Source organism: Chrysemys picta, chromosome 4 (assembly GCF_011386835.1).
Source record: "Chrysemys picta bellii isolate R12L10 chromosome 4, ASM1138683v2, whole genome shotgun sequence".
In the NCBI taxonomy this organism is placed as follows: Eukaryota; Metazoa; Chordata; order Testudines; family Emydidae; genus Chrysemys; species Chrysemys picta.
The window spans coordinates 81,342,150-81,367,734 of NC_088794.1; the positions used below are offsets into that span (position 1 = coordinate 81,342,150).

General features: G+C 46.2%; 1 protein-coding gene across 6 annotated transcripts in view; it reads left to right on the plus strand.

The window, feature by feature from the left end:
- Nucleotides 1-25,585, plus strand: part of TSPAN18 (tetraspanin 18) — a 190,131-nt gene that overhangs the window by 138,504 nt on the left and 26,042 nt on the right. For 4 of the 6 annotated variants that reach the window (XM_024100492.3, XM_005302221.5, XM_024100494.3 and 1 more), the window contains 4 exons: nucleotides 9,724-9,813; nucleotides 17,100-17,191; nucleotides 17,938-18,132; nucleotides 24,857-24,931. In XM_024100492.3, coding sequence (XP_023956260.1) covers nucleotides 17,129-17,191; nucleotides 17,938-18,132; nucleotides 24,857-24,931 — 333 coding nt within the window. In that variant the 5' untranslated portion in view covers nucleotides 9,724-9,813; nucleotides 17,100-17,128. The remainder of the gene's footprint in view (nucleotides 1-9,723; nucleotides 9,814-17,099; nucleotides 17,192-17,937; nucleotides 18,133-24,856; nucleotides 24,932-25,585) is intronic. The other 2 variants (XM_024100497.3, XM_024100501.3) reach the window with 1 other exon arrangement.

The window sequence follows — 25,585 nt, forward strand, 5'->3', positions numbered from 1 at the left end:
TAGAGGGAAGGGAAGCAGAGGAGAGCGTCAAGGAGTCAGTCCCTATAAAAGTGAGATCCGAATAGGCTAACAGAAGAAGTGGAAGAGCGTTTGTATGTGATGTCAAGTGCTCTAAGTTTTGGGAGTCCCTAGGAAGCTCACACAGCATTTCTGCACCCAGGAGTACCTGGAATTATGATATGTCATGTCTTGTTGCCTTTAGAGCCGTTGGGTCAAATTCACTCCTGATGCAATTCTAATAACTTGCACCCAGGGTGAATTTGGTATGTTCTTGAAGGCCAACATTTTCAAACCTGGGTGTCCAAAGTTAGGATCTAAATCTATATTTAGATGGCTAAATAGATGTCTTCTATGAAAAGAAAATGTTCTCCAGAAAATGTAATGAATGGGCCAGATTATTTCTCAAGGAAAGGACAGAAACATCAGTGGGCCTGGGGCTGGCATCAATGTGGTCTGGGGGAGTAGGGTATTGTACTGTATGTCAGTGTCCCTGGTTCTGTTCCTGAGTCTACCATTGACCTGGCAAGACCTTTCCTCTTTCTGTGTCTAAGTTTGCTCATCAGTAAAATGGGGATAATGATATTTATCTTCTTTTGTAAGGCACTTTGGCAGAGTGGGAGTAGCCTAAGGCTGTAAGCTTCCCTGCAAGGGCTGAATTGGGGAGATAACTAATTAAGGACTGGGTGATTAACCAGTTAATAAGGGGATTCTGCTCATCAGTTAGGGATGATTGAAACCAGGGGTGTGGGGGGGGAAGGTGCGAGGAAAAGGAAGAGCAAAGAAACCTAGGATCTCAGAGCGGTGAGGTCTCCCCACTATCTCTCGCCCTGCACCTAGGGAATAGGATGAAGCTTGGATAGGGTTCCCATTCGTCCGGATTCTCCCAGACATGTCTGGCTTTTTGAGTTTAAAAATAGCGTCTGGGGGGAATTTGTAAATGTCCGGATTTCTCCCCTCCCCCCATGCAGAGTGCGGCACAGCTGACAGGGCAGCCAGCTGGATTGAGCCACTCGCACGGGGCTTCGGCAGCCAGAGCCCCTCCTCCGCTTCCCCCCTCTTCTCTCTCCCCTCCTCCCCCTCCCTGCATTCGCAGGTTGCCGGCCATTCGCATCGGGCCTCCAGCAGTCTGGAGCTTTTCCCCTTGCTCCCCCTCCCCTGCTGCCCAGCGCGCCACTCAGCAGCACTCTGCGAGGGCAGGAACCGGGCTATGCGCTCTGTGGGGGGAGCGCAGCAGCGTGTCGGGCTCCACCTGGAGCTTGACACGCTGTTCTGAGAGGCAGGGTAAGGGGGCCAGAGGGTCGGAGAAGGGGCAGGGGGGTTCTGGAGGGAGCAGTCAAGAGACAGGGAGCAGGGGGGAGGGTTGGATGGGTCAGGAGTTCTGGGGGGTGGCTGTCAGGTGGCGGGGGTGTGGATAAGGTTTTGGGCAGTCAGGGGACAGATAGGGGCTAGGATCCTAGGGGGGCAGTTAGGATGGGGGGGGAGTCTCAAGAGGGGGCAGTCAGGGGACAAGGAGCAGGGGGGGTGGGAGTTCTGGGGGGGCTGTCAGGGGGAAGGGGTGGGGAGAGGGATCGGAGTGGTCAGGGAGCAGGGGGGTTTAGATGTGTCAGGAGTTCTGGGGAGGGGGTTTGTCAGGGGGCAGGGAGTGGTTGGATGGGGTGTGGAAGTCCCGGGGGTCTGTAAGGGGGTGGGGGTGTGGATAAGGTTTTGGGCAGTCAGGGGACAGGTAGGGGGTAAGGTTCTGGGGGGGCAGTTAGGATGGGGGGTCTCAGGAGGGGGCAGTCAGGGGACAAGGAGCAGGGAGGCTTGGAGAGGTGGGGTCCTGGGGGGCAGTTAGGCGCAGGGGTCCCAGGAGGGGGCAGTCAGGGGACAAGGAGCGGGGGGGGATGTTCTGAGGGGGGCAGTCAGGGGGCGGGAAGTGGGAGGGGCAGGGGCGGGGCTAGGACAGAGCTCCCACTGTCCTCTTTTTTGATTGTTGAAATATGGTAACCCTAGGAAAGACTTAGTCTGTGGGGACACAAAACTGCACAATACGTTGTAAATAAATCACACTGTGGTTAACCTACATAGGTGTGAGCACTGCTTGCAAAGTGAGATGCAGGGTGTGGTGAAGCATACCCTGTGAAAAGTCAGGGCTTGTCTGGGATATTCCCCTTCTGGTGTAGGAGAAAAGCCATAAAGGAAAGTCACCCAGAAGGCGCAGTGGAGCAGGCACCATGGAAGAACTTGTGCACGGGGTAGTTGAACAGCAAAAGGAGTTACAGAAAACTCTACAGCAGGGGTAGGCAACCTATGGCATGCGTGCCAAAGGCGGCACGTGAGTTGATTTTCAGTGGCACTCACATTGCCCAGGTCCTGGCCACCAGTCCAGGGAGCTCTGCATTTTAATGTAATTTTAAATGAAGCTTCTTAAACATTTAAAAAACCTTATTTACTTTACATACAACAATATTTTAGTTCTATTTTATAGACTTATAGAAAGAGACCTTCTAAAAACATTAAAATGTATTACTGGCACGCAAAACCTTAAACTACAGTGAATAAATGAAGACTCGGCACACCACTTCTGAAAGGTTGCCGACCCCTGAGTTACAGGAATTTCAACAGCAACAGAGGGTCCTGTGGCACCTTTGAGACTAACAGAAGTATTGGGAGCATAAGCTTTCGTGGGTAAGAACCTCACTTCTTCAGATGCAAGTAATGGAAATCTCTAGAGGCAGGTATATATCAGTGTGGAGATAACGAGGTTAGTTCAATCAGGGAGGGTGAGGTGCTCTGCTAGCAGTTGAGGTGTGAACACCAAGGGAGGAGAAACTGTTTCTGTAGTTGGATAGCCATTCACAGTCTTTGTTTAATCCTGATCTGATGGTGTCAAATTTGCAAATGAACTGGAGCTCAGCAGTTTCTCTTTGGAGTCTGGTCCTGAAGTTTTTTTGCTGTAAGATGGCAACCTTTACATCTGCTATTGTGTGGCCAGGGAGGTTGAAGTGTTCTCCTACAGGTTTTTGTATATTGCCATTCCTGATATCTGACTTGTGTCCATTTATCCTCTTGCGTAGTGACTGTCCAGTTTGGCCAATGTACATAGCAGAGGGGCATTGCTGGCATATGATGGCATATATAACATTAGTGGACGTGCAGGTGAATGAGCCAGTGATGTTGTAGCTGATCTGGTTAGGTCCAGTGATGGTGTTGCTGGTGTAGATATGTGGGCAGAGTAGGCATCGAGGTTTGTTGCATGGGTTGGTTCCTGAGTTAGAGTTGTTATGGTGCGGTGCGTGGTTGCTGGTGAATTTCAACAGACGCAGCAGCAGGAGAGACAGTCCTTGTTGTCCTGGCAAGTTGATTTTAGGCCAACCAGAGGTGCAACAACAGTTCTTGGAGAAGCTGGTGTGCCCCCCAATAGGGAATGATAACAGAATGACAGGCCTGGGACAGTGCAAAATGAGCCCAACAGATGACCCTGATGCCTTTTTGTTATAGTTTAAGAGGGTGGCTTCAGCAGCGGGCTGGGAGAAGAGGGCATTGGCCTTCTGATTGACTTCCTATCTCTCGAGAGAAGTGTAAGCTAATTATATGGCTGAGTATGATGCTGTAAAGGTGGCCATTTTCAGTATTGCCAACCACAAATGTTCAAAAATAATGTTAGGCTCCCCAAAAATCATGAAATTGGCTTTTAAATCATGAGATTATATAAAATAATAGATCTGTTGTTTTTTTTATTTGCCTTCTGCTTTTTGAACCTTTAGGGTGCACTGGGATCCTATTTTGAAGCTTTCTCTACAGCTGCGAGGGCTTGAAACATAGTTTTTCTTTAAGAATGAAGACTGAAATCATCACATATCCATTTAATTGCAGGAGCTGGGGCTTTAAGGAAAACAATTATCAGGAGACTCATGATGAAATCATGAGCATTGGCAACACTGCATTTTAGATGGGATGGGTCTGTCTGCAGAACAATATAGGCAGAATCTTCAAGCTGTAGAAGACCTACTGTAAATAGAGCACACTATGGTGAGCCTACACAGGAATGTTTACAAAGTGAGGTGCAGGGCTGTGGGAGCATGCTCTGTGACAACCACTTTGAGATCTTTGTGTGAAAAGTATTATGTAAGAGCTAGGCATCATTGTTGTTTATTAAACTCCACTCAGGGCTTCCTAGCATTGAGCACGAGTGCTGGGGTGATTAGTGGATGTTTCCCTAGTGCTTTGGAAACATAAAGCAAAAATTATACATACTATTTATATTCCAGAGCTGCTGCTATTTATTACTCACACATCCCTAAGTGTTCCAATCCAGCCCCTACTCTCCCTTCCCCATGTTCCCTAATGATTCAATCCAAATGATGGAACGCTTGTGACAAGAGTTTCTGGGACAAGGCATTACATGGTCACTTTGTTGCAGAATTCTGACTTGATAAATAGTAGAAAGACAGGAACCAGAGAGACCAAGGCCTGCTGAGCCGTTGCCCAGAGTGCTGTGCTTGTGAAGGAAACAGTGAGGACAGCTTTAGTTGCAGCTCAGTTTCAATTAAAATCATAGGGGGATTGGGGTGGTGTTTAATATTTAAGAAGAGTCTATCAGGTTAATGTTTTAAGGCATCAGTGTGCTCCTAGGGACCTCACAAAATTAGCTGTGCAGAGCAGTTAAATGCCGTCAGGCAGTGCAGCAAGTTCACTTGGCTTCAGTGTTGCAAGGGGAGGCAGTTGTCACAGGAAATGGGCCTGTATTATAGTGACAATTGCATTTTAATGCAACTAAAGAGGAGCTAGATTGACTGTAATTTAGTATCTAGTTCCATGGCCTTGTGCAGTCCTCTCAACGCTACTCCATGGGGGCCAATTGTACTTACACAGGGCATTCTGGAATCTAATTGGATTTACATGTAGTAATGTTTTCATATCACAGTGATGACTCTGCTATATAAGTGCCATAAAATTCCAGTGCAATTAGTTATTTATACAGTGGCTACAGTTACAGGATAATGCATGGGGCTGATGGCCCATGCAAGCTCCAATACTATCAAAATACCGTATGGTTCACCTTTTCTTTGAAGCCTTCTTGTAAGGCAGAGTTAGTGAGGGTTTAAGATTAAACTGGGCCCAGATCCACCAAAATATCTCCCCTACCTTTTCCATAGGGAGATACTGACAGTGACCTCTTGCAAACATCCGGAAGGCACATGACCCCTAGCTGCTGCCTGCCCCTCGAAGGGGCATGTGGACCTGGTGTGTGTATCCATTTCCCTACATTCTGCACAGACAGAATATGTGGTGGGGGAAAAAGGACTGGCAACAGCTGGTTGCATTGATGATCAGGATGCCTTGTCACCTCATGACCCAAAAGCCAATCACCTGGTTTTTAACCCTGCTCTATGAAGTGTCTAGGAATCAATGGAATTATACATGGCCCAGATCTATTTTCTCCACCCTTGTGATCTTCATAGGTTTCTTGTTTCACTTACTGCCATTCCCCAAAGCAGCCACTCCCACACACCCCTGACCCCTCTCGCTCTTTGCTCTGGCTCTCTTACTGTCCTCCAAGGGGTGTGGCAATAAAAGGGTGTGATGGGTTGAATCACAGAAACCCCCTTGGGAACTGCCAAGTGATGTGCTAAGACTACTTCTGCCCCTGCTTTCTCTACCAGCTCGGGACTCCAACACCCTGTCTTGCTGAGCCAGACATGCCCGTCTACTCCAACACAGACCCAGGGTCTGAATTACGTGCCCCAAAGGCCGCAGACTTAACAGAAAGCAGCTTACAGAAGTGTTCTTATCTTTAGCACTCAGATGCCTAACTCTCAATGGGGTCTAAAACCCAAATAAATCTGTTTTACCCTGTATAAATCTTATACAGGGTAAACTCATAAATTGTTCGCCCTCTATAACACTGATAGAGAGAGATGCACAGCTGTTTGACCCCCCCCCAGGTATTCATACATACTCTGGGTTAATTAATAAGTAAAAAGTGATTTTTATTAAATACAGAAAGTAGGATTTAAGTGGTTCCAAGTAGTAACAGAAAGAACAAAGTGAATTACCAAGTGAAATAAAATAAAACACACAAATCTAAGCCTAATACAGTAATACAATTGAGTACAGATAAAATCTCACCCTCAGAGATGTTTCAATAAGTTTCTTTCACCGACTGGATGCCATCCTAGTCTGGGCACAATCCTTTCCACTGGTACAGCCCTTGTTCCAGCTCAGGTGGTAGCAAGGGGATTCCTCATGATGGCTCCCTCATTTGTTCTGTTCCACCCATTGATATATCTTTTGCATAAGGCGGGAATCCTTTGTTCCTCTCTGGGTTCCCACCCACTCCTTCTCAATGGAAAGACACCAGGTTAAAGATGGATTCCAGTTCAGGTGACATGATCACATGTCACTATAAGACTTCATTACCCACTTGCCGGTATACAGGGAGACTTACAAATAAAACAGAGCCATCTGCAGACAATTGTCCTGGTTAATGGGAGTCATCAAGATTCCAAACCACCATTAATGGCCCACGCTTTGCATAATTACAATAGGCCCTCAGAGTTGTATTTCATATTTCTAGCTTCAGATACAAGAGTGATACCTTTATACAAATAGGATGCCCACACTCAGTAGATTATAAACTTTGTAATGATACCTTACAAAAGACCTTTTGCATGAAGCATATTCCAGTTACATTAGCATATTTTCATAAAATCATAGAATGCAGCATCACAAAGGGTTTAATATATGAGTTTTGCCGTGATTCCTTAATCGAGGGGTGGGCAAACTTTTTGGCCTGAGGGCCACATCTGGGTGTTGAAATTGTATGAGGGCCATGAATGTAGGGCTCGGGTGCGGCAGGGAGTGCGGAGGGTGGGATGGGGTGCAGTGTGCAGGAAGGCACTCAGGGCAAGGGGTTGGGGCACAGGAGGGGTGCGGGATGTACGAGGGGGCTCAGGGCAGGGGGTTAGGGTGCAGGAGGGGTGCGGGTTCGGCAGGTGGTTAGGGGGCTCAGGGCGGGGGGTTGGGGTGCAGGAGGGGTACAGGAGAGGTGTGGGGTGCAGGAGGGGGCTCAGGGCAGAGGGTTGGGGTGCAGGAGGGATTTGGGGTACAGGCTCCAGCCCAGCGCCACTTACCTTGAGGGGCTCCGGGGTGGCAGCAGCGCGCAGCGGTGCTATGGCAGGCTCCCTGCCTGCCCTGGCCCTGTGCCATTCCCAGAAGTGGCCAGCACCATGTCCCTGTGGCCCCTGGGTGGGGGAGCAGAGGGCTCCGCGCACTGCCCTCGCCTGCGGGTACCTCCCCCAAAGCTCCCATTGGCCGTGGTTCCCCATTCCCAACCAACGGGAACTGCTGGGGGTGGTGCCAGCAGGCGAGGACAGCGCGCGGGCCCCTCTGCTTCCCCTCCCATCTTCCCCCAGCTCCAGGGGCCGCAGGAATGTGGTGCCGGCCGTTTCCAGGAGCGGCGCAGGGCCAGGACAGGCAGGGAGTCTAAGGCAATCCCGTGGGCCAGATCTGGTCTGCAGGCTGTAGTTTGCCCACCTCTGCCTTAATCAAAGACCCTTCCAGGGAACAGCTCAAAGCCAAGGTTTGGGGGTGAGAGGGAAACAGATCAGGGAAACTTGCTGCAGTGGTGTGAGGAGTTGTGTGACATGATAGGACAGTGTATCGAATGTGTATGCGCTCACCAAGATGAGGCAGGGTGGCCTTGGGATCGAGCCTTCAAAACAAGGAGGCTTGGCATCATCCATAACTCTGACAACTCCTGTGTTTCTCCCAGAAACTCTAATTAAATCTCTTCCTGCTTGAGTCTCAGTTAGGCCCTGTGGTTTTACACTTGCTGTAATTTGCCTTAATGACTAAATCATAGCGATTAACCTGAAAGAGTCTGTTTGGCAGGGACTTTCCGCTCTTCCAGACCACAGAGTGAAGATGGAGCCTGGCTCTTGTCTGTCATCTATCACTTTCTTTCATCTCTAGTGCCACAGCACCTGCTGCTATCTACTGACACATCTCAGTTTTTCCTCTGTGTAGTATTGTAATTCCTTTAAAATATTGTGACTTAAGAAAAAATAAAATTTCCCCTCCCACGCAGGCCTCCGAAGACTTATAGCAGTATAATTATATGCATCCGCAGCAGGAATAGGAATCCTATCAGTCTCATTATTTTCTTAATGATAGGTTTATATAGCATAGCAACATCTCCAAACTAAAAGTTAGAGCCATCTTCTCTGCCAAGCAGCACCTACCCCTGTACTTCTGGCAACATGTGGAGTGAGAGTGTGAAGAAATATGCCACTCAAACGTGCAGCATTAAGGATGGAGCTTCACAAGAAAAGAGAGTGTGTGTGAGCCACTGAGGAACAGAGAGAGTGTGTGTGAAAGTGGAGGGAATAATGCAAAAGAATGCTAATATTTGATTTTAAAATGAATTTGCTTCAACCACATTGAGCCCCTTTTGTGTTCACTTTCCACAAGTATTAAATGATAGAGTTTACTGGCAGAAACCTTCACAGAAGGCAAATCTCAAAGTCATGTACACAAGTATTTGTGGAAAACCGATTTTAAATTTGTACATTTGAGTATGCACCTTCATCCAGTCAGGGAACAGGAAATAGCCCTGTATGATTTATCTGGCCACTCACAGCTAAGCAGCCGATCTTGGGTTTAGAAAATCTGTGATCAAGCCACAGACTAAAAACAATTTTGAAAAGATTAATTTGAATTACAGTGAGGCCTAGAGGACCCGACTGAGGATCAGGGTCTTATTGCAGTAAGTGCTATCCAAACAATTATAAAAGGCAATCCCTCCCACAGAGCGCTCATGATCTCAGATTGTGACCAGATTAAACAGATGGATGCAACAGGTGAGAGGGTGAACAGACAAAGTGAAAGTAAAACAAGCCTGTTTTCATAACTGTAGTCTCACCCCCACCTGTGGAAAAGATGTTTACTTACATTTGAACAATTAAGAGATCAGAGGAAGTTGTGATCTGCTTGCAAATACTACGTGAGCAGACATGAAAAGGTTAAATTCACTGAAGAAATTTGTTAATTGTGAATTATTTGCACAGCTCTACTATGTAAGTCTGAGTATCTGCGTGTCTGACTAGGTCTATGTCTTTCTGCATACACTTGTTTTTATAAGGCCTTTTATTCAAGTATCTCAAAGCATTTAACAATAATTAGTAATATCATTATCCCCCTTTCACAGATGGTGAAACTGAGGTACAGAGAAGTGAAGTAATTTGCCCAAGTATGCATGAAAAGTCATTTGCAGAATCAAGGCTAGACCCCAGAAACCCCAATCTGCTTCTCTAATAACTAGACCACACTTTATACAGAGACATTCTACAGCTACTCCTCTGTCTCTTTCATTTTCCCAGTAAATGGCCTGTAAAGTTACTGCAGATTAAAGTTTGCATAAATATCCTGTAAAATACTGAAAGTGGTGCTGCTGTTAAATCTAATACTGTTGTAGGGTGTGTGTGTGTGTGTGTGTGTGTGTGTAGTGGGTGTGGGTTTGTATAGATACATGTAGATATGTCTGTGGATATTTAAACCACCCCAAAGAAATTGGATGCTTTGCAGGGTGCTAAAAGCCTTTCATTATTGCTAATGTGCACCAAATTAAGGATGCAATTAGACGAAGTGTATTCATCAGGATGGTATGTTTTTATAAATGGTTTATTCAACATGATTGTTTTTTATTGACTGTTGCAGTAATTGAATATTTCTTTCTTATAGGACAAGCTTGGCCAATAAAAGATATATGAAGTGCACCGCTCATTAGAGGTCAGAAAAGAAATTGTGCTTGAAGCCTCAAGAGCTATATAGGTGAAGTTTTAAAATTATTCTTCTGCAACACAACAGGCTTTCTCCAGCGTCTATTATGTATGTGTCTGCTGTTCTTCCGAGAGGAATATTTCTGTTCTCATAAGAGAGCTTCATGGCAGGTACCAACAGGTTATAGTGTGTTTTCTTGGTGAGAGATTCACCTGTCATAGGGCTGGATTCCCTAACTAAATCCAGCCCACTTTGCGCTACTAAGGTGGCATAAATGGGCTGGAGCCAGGTAACAGAGAATTCCTATTCAGCGGGGAACTCCCTGCTGGTGCAAATGTGCTGAATCCAGTTGCTGTGCCTTTGGGCCTCCCTCCCTACCTCCTACACACACACCCACACACTTGGGTAAAGGGGATATGCCTGGCCCGTTGTTAGGGTAGGGATATGTTGGAGCTACCCTGTACTACATCAGTCCCCCACTGATGTAAAGTCCTTATCCTACATTAGTAATGTACCTTAGAGCTGCCTGGAAGCAACTCCAAGAGGCATCAGAGCCAGGGCTGGTTCTGGGAATTGGGGCACTGGCTCAGGAGAGAAACTGGCCCATAATGTCCAATTCCCTTCAAAGGCTAAACGGCAATGGGGATGGGCTTGGAATATTCATTCGTGAGCTGCTGATACCACCCAGAGGGTGCAATCCCTATCAAGACACCATTGTGCTGGGTGCTGCACAAGCATACATGAAGGCAGAGGGCATACATGCTCCTTACAATCTAAGGAGACGAGTGACATGTGAAGAGTGGAGGACAGAGGAACTGATTTGTAGTTGCATAGATACATTTGTAGTTTTTAAACTGAGTACAAATATGTAAAATAGGTGTGAATTCTCCCCACGCACACCTTAAGCCATCAGTAATAGGCTAATTTTTATCGGAGTCAGAGCAGATGAGAGTCTTGCGGAAGAGTTTAAAAGGGGAGGGAAGGGTGGCCTTATGGAACAGTTCAGGGAGGGTATTCATGCTTGAGGAAAGTACAGAGATGTCTGCACAAGATGGGTGCACAAGGTACGGGACAGTGTGATAAGAGATGAATAGAGAAGCAGGGAGAAACCAAGTTCCGAAGGACCTTAAGATGAGTGTGCATGCTTGAATTTATTTGAAGTAGTGAAACAGAGGGCGCCAGTAGAGGGATTAATGAGGGGAATGATCTATTAAATGATCTGTGCACGTGTGTTTTGAATGGATTCATGGGGACGATGTGGAAGTTACAGTAATCAAGGCTGAAGATGATGATGACCTGAATAAGAATTTTGATGGGTTGGCAGATTTTAGAGATGTTGTGGAGGAAGAAGCAGCGGGAAGATTTGGACGTGGCCTGGATCTGCAGGGCAAGAGAGAGCGCGAGTTCGAAGCTGAACACCAGGCTACAGACTTGAGTGAGAGGAAGGACTGTGACAGTGAATGGGAGTGTGGAAGGAGATTTTCAGAGGAAGAGATAAGGGGCTGACTTTTGGTCATGTTGAAGTTTAAGGTAGTGGCAAGACATGCAAGAAGAGATGTGAGACAGGGAGATGTGGAGCTGGAGGGAGGGAGATGGAACAAATTTCAGTATTTCAAATGCAGTACATTTTTGCCTAAGGTATTATAACACCTGGGGCATGTTTCCTGGCTAGTCTGCTTCTTTGTGAGCTTCACCACCACATTGTAAGATACAGTTCCTAGAGGGGGAGACAGGGGGAAAAAAAAGTAGCACGCACATAAAAGTAAAACACTTTGAAACCATGAAACTACATTTTGAATAAAGGCAAAAGTGTCATGTAAATGGGAGAGTTGGAGTTTGGGCAAATTAAGGAAAGTGTCTCTTATACACTGACTTTTGGAGATCTGTCTGTTGCTTAATTAGAGGATCATGTAATATGAACCCCTCTTCCACCCCACAGAACTGAACCTTTTGTATATTTAGGAAACTAAGACATTTCTATGGGTTATAATAAAACATGGGGCCAGATTCTGACTGCATTGGTGTAAATGTGGAATAATTCAAAATGCATTGTGTGTGATTAAAAAATTAATGACTTTCAGTGAGTCAAATTACTGACTGTAGTTCTAATATCCATGATTTTTATCATAGGAACCTATAATCAATTATCTTCCTCTTAAAAACCTTCAGCTTCAGTCAATATACAGTAGTTGTCATCAAAAAGTCAGCAGTTACCATATGGAGTAATTAGAAATCCCCCCAGTTACTTAAGTACAGAGCAGTACTGCAGATACCACTGCGTTGTAACACTGGGTAAGTGCAGAGGCTCAGTGGTGTGTTCTCTGGTGACACAAACCAGTTGTAAACACATCTTACCTGTCTGGATAAACCAGGATTATGGTTGATTTACATTGCTGGAGCATTCCAAGCAGACAAACACCATGGGGGTTTTAATGGTGAGCTCTTTTCAGATTGGTGTCTGTAACTGAGATTTGAAAGGGCTCTGTAAGTTAGAGTTTGAGGCTCTCTGCAACTGCAGAACCCAACACTGACCCTTTCTCAGTGGGGTGATGGTGTGTGAAGGATTTGCATTGATCTCAAATGACAGACAGATGGTAGCTCTGATATATTCTGTTCATGGCTTCACCAGCAGAGACCTTGCACTGTTGCCGCCGATTCGTATGTGTTTGAACATGATGAGTTGAAGGATTTTTTGAATTTTTAAAGTCATACTCTGTGTGTTCCCCATCTCGCAGCAGTGCCAAGTTGGCCCTCTTGGTTTTGTTGTTTTGCTTTGTCTGTAAAGCCAGGTGGTACTGAGTACTTGCAGAGGTGAGTTCAGAGCCCAGACTTGGCACCAGCTCTGAGAGTGTTGGCTGCCTTAGTCAAACTAGAAAATATCCACCTGTCAGAGCTCAGTCACTAAACATGTTTGCTGCCGTAGGCAACCGCCTGTTCTGACTTCATGTGACAGCTGGCCCTGGCAGTCATGTTTTCAAGTCTTGAATACTCATTAGATACGGAGTCTGGCTGCCCTACTCAGCAAAAAAATGCTATTGCATGCAGAATATATTAGGAGCAAGGTATGGAATTGTCAGTTTAAGTTTAAAAGTAGAATAGGCTAGATCCTTGGCTGTAATAAATCAGCAGACCTCTGAAGAATTCACTTCTTGGGCAGTAGGTAAATATAGATGGGGAAAGTGAGACAGGGAGGTGGCATGGCTTACGCAAGTCTATTCAACATGTCAGTATTAGAACTGTCATTAGACTCATGAGTTCCTGGTTCCAGTCCTGTGCTTAGACCACTAGGCCATGCTTCTGATGGGGTCTGTGCTGTGACAGAGGTGTTTGTAAAGTAGAGTGGCTGTGGCTACAATACAGCAAGGTTTGATTTCCCCCTTATCTCTTTTTCTTCTGGAGTCATCATAATTTAGAGGGCATGGGTAGGCATTGAACTTGCAAGGTATTAAAGGGTTCCCTGGTAATTTTCAGGGCCTGCATGATGTGATGATGTTTCTTCATAACTTGTGTCACAGCATAATGACTTTGTGCTGTAGTGTGTACTTCAGGATGCCATTCAGTCTGGGGGCTGCTGAAGCACCAATGTCCTGTGGCAGGATGGCAAATCTATCTAATCTATCACTTTTGAGGCCCTCAGCACCATAACAATGGAGTTTCAAGAGAATTGAAAGCTTACCTTCCTTCCTAATGAACCTAAGAATTCCCCTACTCCCTTCCCTCCTACACTGCCCAAGAATACCTCTTCCCATGATATCCAGAGTCAAGCCTCTAACCCCCCTGGGAATCTTAAACCTCATCCTTGCAACCTTAGATGACCAACATGGACCCATCATTATCCCTGCCCCTCCCCTCCCACACACACACTTGCTCTAGGGATTAAGCCATTATTGTGCTAAGTGGTAAAACGTCTCCATGGTCCTGAGGGGAGCATCGTTGATCTTAATAACTGGGTAGATGTTCGCATCTCTGGGCAAAGATTGGTACAGTACTTTCAGTTTTCCCATCAGTGTGGAATTGGATAGATACTCCTCTGTCAATGTCATGATATGCATCCATAAGGATAGCCAGAAAAGAGATGGAAAAGTTTGGGAGCCAGCATGCAACCTTGTTTGATGCCGTTGGTGACTGGAAAGGGGTCCGATATCTCACCATTTCCCACCACTCTGGCCATCATCCTATCATGGAAGGACCAAATGGCAGAAATGACATTTTTGCAGAGCATCCAAAGATGAACAAAAGAGTCAACGGTCCCTCACAGTTCGCTAAGTCAATGAACCCCATGTTGAAGTTTTGCTACCTAGGGAATATGTGGTCACAGAATGCTACAACTGATGAGATTTCCCATTACACAGCTAAGGCCCAGGTCTGCGTTTGGAATGCTGTCACACCTATGGAATGATAGGGATGTTAAAATAAGCACTAAGCTAAATGTGTATCAGGCACCCATGCTCACAACACTTTCGCGTGGTTGTGAGACATGGACAACATGTTGCCACCAAATAAGGAAACTTGATCAGTTCCATATGCACTGTCTTTGGTTTGTTTGCAGGGTCAAATGGTAGAACAAGATTGGCAATATCTAAATCCTTAATTGTTGTCGGATGTCTGGCATTCAAAGCATGCTCATAAAAGCTCAGCTACGTTGGTCTGGCATCTCATTCCTATGGCTCAAGAATACCTAAGGCCATATTTCTTGGTCAGCTAAAGTAAGGCACCCAGTCTCATGGTAGCCGGTACAAATGATATAAAGACACACTGAAGTCAAACTCGAAAACTTCTCAGGCTGACACCAGCAACTGAGAAGCAACAGCCCATGACAGAGCAAAGTGGCATCAGGTCTCCATTAACTGCTTTGAAGCAAGGTCTATTAACACCTTATGGATAGCACAATGCAAGGAATACAACAGCCTGCAATGGACACAGGCAATCTTGTCTGTCCCACGTGTAACTGTGTTCGCAGTTCTTGTGCTGGTCTGACCTTCAACATACATGCTCACCTACAGCAGCTGCTGAATCCTTGTACAGCGACATTGATGTGAGACTCCATCAGTCATTGTTGAGTGGAAGAATCACTTTCCATAGCAGTCAGTAAATCAGCTTTTAAGCTGATTTTCAGGGCCACCACAGCTTCTGTGTGTTCCTCAAGCAACACAAAGAGGCTATAAAGCTAACTTAACTGGTCTCCTGAAGATTCTCTCAGTGTAGGGGAAATCCCAGGGTGGTACAGGACCACATGCCACTCCCTGCATAACAGGAATCCAGGGAGAAAGGAATTGTGCATGTGCTGTAGCACCTTTGCTTTTTCAGGCAGGCGTGTGTGTGTGTGTGTGTGTGTGTGTACATACGTGTGAGTGTACACTGCAGAAGTCCCTGTTCTTCTACAAAGACAGGAAGGGACTAATTTTAATTTTTTAAGTAGTCAGATGCTGTGCAGCAAACAAAAACACTATGTGAACTCTGTTGTTTACCTGAGGCAGCCCCTTGCTGGGAGAGCAGCCTGTCAAGGGCTTCTCTGAGCAGCTTTGCTAAAGCAAATCAGTTACCATGGTCACGGAGGGAAGGACCATGGTGCGGCAATACAGCAGCTTCAAGTTCTGAGGATTAGTAAAAACAACAAGGGAGTGAAAGGACAGGATTTATCGCTTGATCTGTGAAAATTGTTCCTCAAAACCTTGGATAATGTGTGTTGCAGGGGTTCCAACAGGTTCAATTCAAATATAGTAGGTAATTGGAGGCCGTTTTTTTAGGAGCAGAGAAGGGTAAAGAATCTATAGGCTCCATTCCAGTTAGGAGTGTACTTCAGGGAGCCAAGTAAAACTGTGCACCCGTGTGTTTGCACACATGTGAATGCACTTCCATGAGCTATAGCAACTGTAATGTTTTTGGCCTTAATTGGAGCTTTATTATTATTATTATTATTATTATTTATTATTTGCCTGTGCCATTGGGGTGCTGGGTGATCTACCCACCTATGTGAAGAGACAGTCATCTTGTCACACTGTAAGCCACTGGTCCCCAAACTGTGGGGCATGCTCCCCTGTGAGAAACATTCAGGGGACACGATAGGGCCAGCCCCCAGAGGCTGGGGGAGCAGGAAGGGAGCACCACCCAGCCTTGCTCTGCTCCCTGCTCTGGCCCAGCAGCAGCTTGGGCCTCAGCCATGGCCCTGCTCCTAGCCCCGACCATGGGCTGCACTCCCAGCCCAGGTTCTGACCATGGCCCCCCTCCTCACCACGGCTCCCGACCATGGTTCCCGGAGGTTGGGGAGGCAGACAGGTTCCATTACGGATTTGGGGACCACTTCTGAAAGCTCTTTGGGGCAGGGGTTGTCTTCCTCTGTATTCTAACAGCAACCGCCATAAGGGAGCCCTCGGCCTGCTGCAGTGTAAATGCTAAATAATAATAAATTACTGCCCGAAGAGCTTGCAATCTACTTCACACATGGAGTCGCACAACCAGTTCAGCTGTGTTTGTATTTTCCTTTACGAACAAATCCTGCCACATCTGTGTCCATGGGCTCTGCCTGCGACAGAAGTGTGCAGGACAGCGTGTGGGGCACCAGGACTTCAGTGGAGCTATGGCAATTTACGCTAGCAGAGAATAAGGCCCTCTGCCCCCAGCCTGAGTAAATAGGCTGTAGGAAGGAATCCGTGGATGCCAGACCAGTTACTGCTGATCTGTGAATCCTGCAGGCTGATCCTCATAGTCATGGATCTAAGATCCCCACTCCCACTTCTCCTTTAGCTTCTAAAATCTGCCAGGAACATTTCTTTATCTCTGTTCCCTTTCCTCTGAAGAATGAGCCTATACAGAATGGAGCTTCATGGGATACAGGCATTGCAAACCCTTTGAGCGGGCACCGCACTCCCTGTGCTCCACTTCCATATGGTTGTGTGGAGTCAACGGCGCTATGCGATTTATGCCTGCGGAGCATATGGCTGAGGATTTGCTGGTTAGTGCAGGATTCTTAGGCCATGTAGTCAGATGTGCACAGTGCCCCACGTATTGGTAGGGAGTTTGGCAAGACAAAGGGCTGAAGGTTCATTTGCACAAGGATTATTTTTGTTGCTCTGCTTTATGAGCAAGGGATTGTTTCGATCTGTTGCAATCTTCACCTTCCCTCCCCCATTCCAACCCCTACACTCTGGGGAGAATATACCGGATATTAGCAGTGTTCATTACCTCCTATTAGCCTGTATCATGGTACCTTGTTCAGGTAAGAAATGAGCCCTTCTGTGTAATGAACTGCATAGGGCCTTGGGGAAATAGAAGGGGAAACTGGCTTATGTCACTCAGGTAACAGGAGTACGTGCTAAGGAAGCATTGTTGTTTTGCAGGAATAATTGGATCGAGTAGCCTGGAGACCATGGAGGGGGATTGTCTGAGCTGCATGAAGTACCTGATGTTTGTTTTCAATTTCTTCATATTTGTAAGTGTTCTGGAAATCTCTACCCCTGCATGCTCTCTTTTCCACCGCGCCACATCACTAAGTTTCTGTCAGTCTCTAGCTCCCTGGTGTTCCCCTTAGATGAGCTGACAGGACCTGCTGTGCTTTGGCAAAGCTGCCATTATGCAGAAGATCTCTTCAGCTTTGTATTAACCCTGACTGAAAAGTGTACAGCTCCATGTTCAGCTAGCCAGCACAGAGTTTGACTCAGTTGGCAGTGAGCCCACGGAGAGGATACTACTGCTAGCAGCTAACAAGACCGATGTTTGTAGCGCCTAAGGAATAAGGTTCTAGTCCAGGCTGGTGTAATCACTGGCTGTTTCTTCCCATGTAGGGGAAACACAATAGCTGTTGTGGGAAGGATTCCTTTCCCTCCCCCACTGGAACTCTCCCCTGTAAATCTAGGGAGTCGGGCTCTGCACAGAGATGAGGACTTGGCCTTGTGACTTTAGTCAGGGAATATACAGCTGGTGCAGGTGACATGGTAAGTTTTAAGAAACAAAGACACTGCTTGCTGTATGTGTTCCCAGTAATGGGAAAACGAGTGGAAAGAGCTGTGGAGACTGCATCATTCGTAAGCAGAGTCGCATGCTTTTCAGAGAACGTTGGCTGTGGAGCAAGAGCACTTGAAGGGAACTTCTTTGGACAAAATCTGCTTAAGAATCCAGTCTGTCATCAGATTATTAACTCTCTCCTCTTTTCCTCTCCTGCTCTCTCCCCCATGGTAGCTGGGAGGGGCCTGCCTGCTGGGCGTTGGGATCTGGGTCATTGTGGATCCTACAGGATTTCGAGAGATTGTGGCTGCCAATCCTCTGCTCTTCACGGGGGCGTACATCATGCTGGCCATGGGAGCAATGCTCTTCCTGCTGGGCTTTCTCGGCTGCTGTGGTGCTGTCCGTGAGAACAAATGCCTCCTGCTTTTTGTAAGTGTCCCAGCGTGTCCTCTGTTATTCTAGTGTCCTCAGAGAGCATGGGCTATGGTGTTTTGTTGGGGAGAGTGATTATGTTATACTGGATCATTGTGACCATGTCTCATCGCAGCCTTTCTTCTGTTACATAGTTAGTAGTGTTTAAAGCACTTTAATACAGTCAGAAATGCAGACAACTCGATTCTCCCCTGCACCCAATCTCTGTGTGGGCTCCGTGGAGATGGGGGCATGACTCTCTGTTGCCCAACTCTGGCATAAGTTAAAGGTGCAGGGGCCAGTTTTAACTTATGCCACTGACACACAGTCCCTCAAGAACCTTATGCTAGTTGTGAATCGGGTATAGTGGAGTCTCACTCTACTACACCCCTCTCCTTCCTTGCAACACCCTCTTCCTTCCTTTCCCCAGAAGGGAAGTACAGGAGATGGGGAGATGCCTCTGCCACTTTGTGCCAGCAAAGATTTTCCCTGTACACTGGGGAAATTCTCCCATGGCAATCTCCTGCTGTTTAAGTTCACTAAATGCCACGTGACAAAATCCCAAATCTTCCGAGTGGAGGAAGAAGTCTTGGCACTGCTATCACAAAAGGAAATAAGCAAAATTAGCCATGTTCTAAATGAATAAAAACTATCTCGGGGGTTTGTCAGACCTGCAGGGGCACTGAGTTCCAAAGCGCAGGGCCCCCAGCTGAGAAAGCAGTTCTACCTGTTCCAGTGCATTCCGCTCCAGGGATTATCAGCAAGAGCATCCCTGCCAATCTTAATTGCTGTGATAGGATGTGAGGTAAAAGGCAGGCTCTCTAATAAACATGTCCCACACTTTAAAGATTGTCCCCAACACCTTAAACTGCACCCGGCAGCAAATAGGGAGCTTGGACTCGAGTTTTGTGCTTGTAGCATCAGGCCCAACTGAGAGGGCATGTCATTTTACATGTGTGTATTAAGGACATATGCCTGTTTATCCTGAATGCAGGCTGCATTCAGGGATGCACATTCATATTGTACCAAAGCTGTGGCCACTGAGCACTTTTAACTCCTCTGTCCACTATGGTCTCTCAGAACTTCATGGCAGCAGAAGGGGAAGAAGTCTAATCTTCCCACGTCTACCACTTGAGCTACAGGAGAATCTCCTTCAGCTTTCTACAGTAATAGGGCCCATCAGACACAGCTGAGAAGTTTTGATTCCTTCTAGCAGAAGGCCGTAATATGTGCACACCCTCGTATGAGCCAAATCATTACAACACATACTCATGCACATCAAACCATGGATTGCTCCCACCCATTCTCTTCTGATGTAGAACAGGAACATTTTCCTTACTCTGTTCATAGGAATCATTAAGCAGCCCTTACCAGTATATTACAAGCCATATGAGTAGACATTGGGGCAAGTAATGAACTTGTGAGTAGATTTCCTACTGGGCCATTTCAAATAAAGAGAATGTGCAGGGTAGAGTATCTATAATAGAGTCCTATCAGTTGGTATAAACCTCCCAGCTGAGATCTGCTTGGTGGACTTTCCATTGCATCTCTAGATAGGTGGTTGAACCAATATACATCCTTCTCCACTTCTTAGAAGTCCCAGATTTAAAAGCTTCATTGAGCAATTTTCCCTTAAATGATAGGGTTAAACCTTAAAATCTGTGTAGGCATCATGCACTGTTTATAAACTCTTAACCGCTAAAATAACCATTTTTGACTTCTGCTGCAAGAACTGATCCTGCAGGGTTTCCTGCCATTATCTCTTACTGGAAAACATTCCCAGTTACGTGATTGAACACAGAGCTCTGTTGTTTTGTTTCTTGTTTTTATCAAGTACAACCTTCTGTTTCTCCCTCGGAGTTTGTTGATTGTTTTTAAATCTTGATTTTTTAGTGTGTTTTGTAATCATATCTTACTTACAGAGCCTTGCAAAAGCACCAGCAGCTGCTGCCCCATAGCACAATTTTACCAGAACATGAACATTAAACTGGCGGAAGGAGAAGCTGGCAGTATCCCTGGAGATCTGACAGACTCCACTGAGCTAAACTCTCCTTTCCTTTCCTACCCCGCCCCTTCCCAAATTCCTCCTTCGATAATAGCACATGCTTCCCTTCTGGGAGTCAACTGGTTTGATCCTTCCCTCGCTCATCCTAGGGAAGACTAGGAATAAATCCATTGAAGTCAATGGTTCAATGCCAGTATGAACTTGATGTAATGGAGTGGAGAATCAGGCCCCATAACTATGAGACTAATTGAAATTCAATCCTAATGAGAGTTAGAACTTCAGTCACGTGAGGCGAGATCTTGGACCATTTTTTGGTATGTGAATGGTGCAATCTCTTTTTAATTTAGGTCTATCCAGGCTGATGTCAGTGGAGTTACACCAAGCCTGAATATTGTCCCTAGTGTTCTGTTTATATTGCAGTGCAGGCAATTTCATGGTTATTATTTTTCTGCTTCTCAAAGATAGTTCTAAGCCCGCCTGCTTTATTTATTTACTTTTATTATTATTTTATTTTACACTGGGAATCTGAGAAATAGATGGGGTGGAAGTAACATAGGACTATGAGGCAGGGATAGTTAAGTGTAACCATCTAGTGAGGAATAGCATGCTCCCTTGTTCAAGGCAATCCAGGATGTTTTGGTAGCAAAGTCAAACTGCTGTTTAAGAGGGTGTGGTGACGTTCCATATGTCCCATTCCCTATTATCCCAAATCCACTAGCAATAAAATACCTGTTTAAGTGGGTGTGGTGAGGTCCATATGGTATCAGATACAGTCCAGCATGTATTTTGTTACAGACCACACCAGATGAACTTGGAAAGTTTGAAAGTGTGAGAACCAAGAGTCTGGAGGGAGTTAGGCTTTAGGTGATGGAAATGCAAATAATCTGTAAATGTATCCCTGTGAGGCTGGAATATCCATGCAGGAGTTGAGGAGGGGTGTGGTTCCCAAGGCAGTAGGATCAGGGGAAGGTGCTTGATAAAATAGGATTACCATTCGTCCGGATTCCCCCGGACATGTCCGGCTTTTAGAGTTAAAAATAGTGTCCAGGGGGAATTTGTAAATGTCCGGACTCCTACCCCCTCCTCCCCCCCAGCAGAGCACGCGCTGCTGACAGGGCAGCCGGACGGATGGTGCCACTTACATGGGGCTCCGACAGCCAGAGAGAGCCCCTCCTCCACTTCCCCCTCCTCTCTCCTGCAGCTGAGAGCACTCCCTCCCTCCCTCCCTTCAGTCGCAGATCACCAGCCGGCCGTTCGCACCGGCAGTCTGGAGCTCCTCCCCCTGCTCCTCCTCCCCCGCATGCTGGTCTGAGTGGCAGAGTAAGGGGGCCAGGGGGTCGGAGAAGGGGCAGGGAGGTTCTGGAGGGAGCAGTCAAGAGACGGGGGGGCTTTCTGGGGGTGGGGGTGTGGATAAGGTTTTGGGCAGTCAGGGTACAGGTAGGGGGTAAGATCCTGGGGGGGGGCAGTTAGGGGACAAGGAACAGGGAGGCTTAGGTAGGGGGTGGGGGTTCTGGAGGGCAGTTAGGAGCAGGGGTCCCAGGAGGGGTAGTCAGGGGACAAGGAGTGGGGGGGCTGTCCGGGGACAGGGGTGGGGAGAGGGATCGGAGCAGTCAGGGGACAGGGAGCAGAAGGGTTTAGATGGGTCGGGAGTTCTGGGGGGGGCTGTCAGGGGGTGGGGAGTGGTTGGATGGGGCGTGGGAGACCCAGGGGTCTGTCTGGGGGTGGGGGTGTGGATAAGGGTTGGGGCAGTCAGGGGGCAAGTAGGGGGTAAGGTCCTAGGGGGCCAGTTAGGATGGGGGGAGGGTCTCAGGAGGGGGCAGTCAGGGAACAAGAAGCAGGGAGGCTTAGGTAGGGGGTGGAGTCCTGGGGGGCAGTTAGGGGCAGGGGTCCCAGGAGGGGGCAGTCGGGGGACAAGGAGCAGGGGGAGGGTTGGGAGTCCTGAGGGGGGCGGGAAGTGGGAGGGAGTGGAAGGGGCGGGGCTAGGGCAGGACTGGGGCGGGGCTCTTCCCGTCCTCTTTTTTGCTTGCTGAAATACGGTAACCCTAGATAAAATCAAGTCCATGTACAAGTTGTTCAAAAATTGATGAGTCAGAGCTGCCTGAGAGAGATTTCACACAGATACATAATGCATGTCTGAAGCTTTTAGCTCAAATGTACACACGAGGCAAGAGGGTCACAGAGACAAGGGCGAGTAAGGGAGATGCTCCTGCAGACAGGTTCTAGATTCTGGCCCTTGTGTTTGCAGAGCTGTTTGTTTTTCTTGGTGCTGTTCTATTTTGGTGCAAAACCTCACTGTTGTATTCAACGTGTTGCAGCAAGCACCAGGCTGCGAAGTGCTTCCAGCCACCTGAGGCTATCCCAGCATTGGACACACAAAGCAGCACACTCAGGCCTTCTGCACATTAGAAACAAACTTACCTGTGGAATATCCTAGAGCTCTCTTATCTACTGCTGCCCAAACTGCTCAGAGAGAATATTTGTCTTACAAAAACACATGAACACAATTTTTTTTTTTTTTTTTTTTTGCTTGTGAATAACATTTCCCCATTGGTCCAAATTCAGCCCTGGCATAAGTGGTGCAACTTCTGTTGACTTCAGCTGGGTGGATTTTAGCCAAATGTGGGTATGTATACATGCATAATTTCTAAGGAAAGGCAGAATGGCATATCATCAGTCCCTCTTTCTCTCTGCTCCTGCCCCCAGCCCCTGAAATTGTCACCCTGAAGTTTGTGTCCTTTGAGAGAGAATTGCTGAAGTTCTAGCGGAGCTAAAATGTCAACTGGCAGTTGAGATGCAGTGATAAGAAATTCAAAAATGCCGATAAGTCAAAATCAAAAGTGTTTATGGAAACATATGACTTTAGTTGGGAAGATTACTCAGGTGGAATTTCTGGTCAAAACAAGATAGAGAGACTCACTCCAGAATAGCCAATAAGCAAGCTGGCTTGGATGCTCATCTGGGATGTAAATCATGCAGAGCCAGGATTTGAACCCGAGTATCCCACTGGGCTATTGGTTGTTCTGGGGTGAGTGGAGTGACTGTTCTCTCATAGTTTTCACCCAAAAATATTTTTAAAACTCTCCTTTTTGTTCTGGTGGAAACAAAATTCAAAACCTCAATTTTTTTTTTGCAAAATAGAATTCTTGTTTTCTTGCCCTAATAATCACTATTGACATTTTTACAGTGAGTATGGGAAGTCCAAGAGGTTTGCGCTGTTCAAGGCAAGCCAGTTTGGGGATGATAAATGATGCATTATGATTGCTTAGATAATCTGTGAGCAGCTGCAACCATTGCTATGCTAGCCCTGTATTAGTGTTTGGGTGAAAGTGTATCTGCCAGTAATCAATAAATGAATATGTAATTAATCCAACAACCTTGCTAATCACTGATCACCTTAGACTCACCTAAAAAGCATTGGGAGATCCTTTGATAGACGGTGCTGTAGATTTGCATAGTATCTTTCATTCTAATCACTACCTCTCTGCTCTCCTCTTGTGAAGCTAAAAATAGAAGCAATTTGTGAATGGGTGGAGTGAGCCATTTAGCAGTCTCAGCCAATGAGAACAGATTATAGTTCAATGGGCCAGTGGGTCAACTAACAGGAATTATTAGATTTAAAGCCCTGTTCTGTTATCTGACCCCAGGAGCTGTTTCTTTTGCTTCCCATTCAGGGGCAGGAAAGGAGATTGGAAGGGGCAGTGGATACAGCCGTCCAACAGGAAAAATCATCTACAGCTTTAATAATTGACACCAGAAAAATTATCCTGTTCATTCCAAGGAGGGAGTTTGAATTCTTTTTCTATTGCTGAAAACTGTTGCTAAATCATAGGCAATATGTTCCAGACATCATTCATAACGCACTAGCTAGGGATCAGAAAAATCCTTCTGGCCCCATCCAACTTACTGCTATTTCAAAAAGGTCCTCACTGCTATCCTTCCACAGAAACAATTCCAGGTGTATCTTGAGTTCATTTCTAGTTCTTGCTTAAGCCACCTGCATCAGTAACTTGTTCCATATGTTTATTATCCCCTGGGTCATGCAGTCCTGCCTGTGTCCCCTATTTACTCCTCATTTCCACATATCAGGCCAATCCTAAATCATTACTGAGTTCTCACTCCAGTATTGAGAACATCTTGAGGTTCTTAAATCTTGAAGGAATTACTTTTATACTCCCTTTAAGGATGCGGCCATGTAAAGGGGCCATATTGTAATGAGAATCAGGCCTTCATGTCTTTGAATCCTGATCTCCTTCACTATCATGGTTGTGTTTGTGAGTTAGGGCTGTGGGATTTAACCAACTTAGGACTGGCCTATCTAGAGCATTTGTACCACTTTACATCAATTTAGAAACCAATGTTGTTAAAGTGGTTCAACCCCTTAGTGTGGAAATAGTTCTAGCACTACAAAGATGCTCATATCAGTCTATATACGTACCCCTACATTTACAGGAATAAGCTGTACCATGTAAACACCTTTATACTGGTATAACTTCATCTGCACTAGGGAGTTGTACTGCTTTCATTATATCAGTTCCTAAACCAATACAGTTGCTGTGGTACAAATTCTGTGTGTAGACCAGCCCTAGGCTGGCCCTAGTTTATACCCTTTCACTGACTCTCAAAAAAAAAAGCTTCATTCTCCATTTTCTCTATTGCTATGGTGATTCTGAAAACTTTTGTTCTTACTGTTTGTGGCATATACTTAATGGCTGTCTGCCTCTTTTCTTTTTCTTCCAGTTCTTCATGTTTATTTTGTTAATCTTCCTGGCAGAGCTCTCAGCTGCAATCCTGGCTTTTATCTTCAGAGAAAATGTAAGTACTATGTTGTGGATGGAAGCACTCTGAGCCCCCTGCGGGGTTTTGCCCAGGTGGAGCTCGCTTTAGTTGGTGGTTTGTGTGTCTGCTGAGCAAGTTTTTGTTTAGAATGTCATCCAACCAGCCTCGTTATTACCCTCGGTGTGAAGAATTTCCAGCCAGCCAGTGAATATAAACTAACCTAACTTGTGCCAGGTAGGTGGTTTATATACACAGGAGAGATGCTGTGAGATACACAGGAGAACTGCTGAATTTTTCAGAGTCCAGATTCATGTGCAGGCACATCACTGTATCAGGAGTTCATTTTGAGCTTGGGCATCAAAGTTCGGATTTCACTTCAGTGTTGTACATTTACTACTGAGCTGAGAGGTGACATTTTTCCAGACGCTACCTGAGGGAGCAAATAGAGCCCACAGAGTTGTTAGTCATCTCTTCTCTTTCCTGTTGTCACCATCTTGGATTCCACATTCATGGGGCAAGAGCCCACAGAAACACACAAACTGAAATGTGTGGGTGAAGCGTATGTGGAGACTTTGGAGTGGGTGGGAGTGTAGTTGAGTGTGGGAGCCCATCAAACTGCATTGTCATTAGCCAACCTAGAAGAATGATGCTATTTTAATATTTGTACCATATATTGTTGTTTTAATTGTG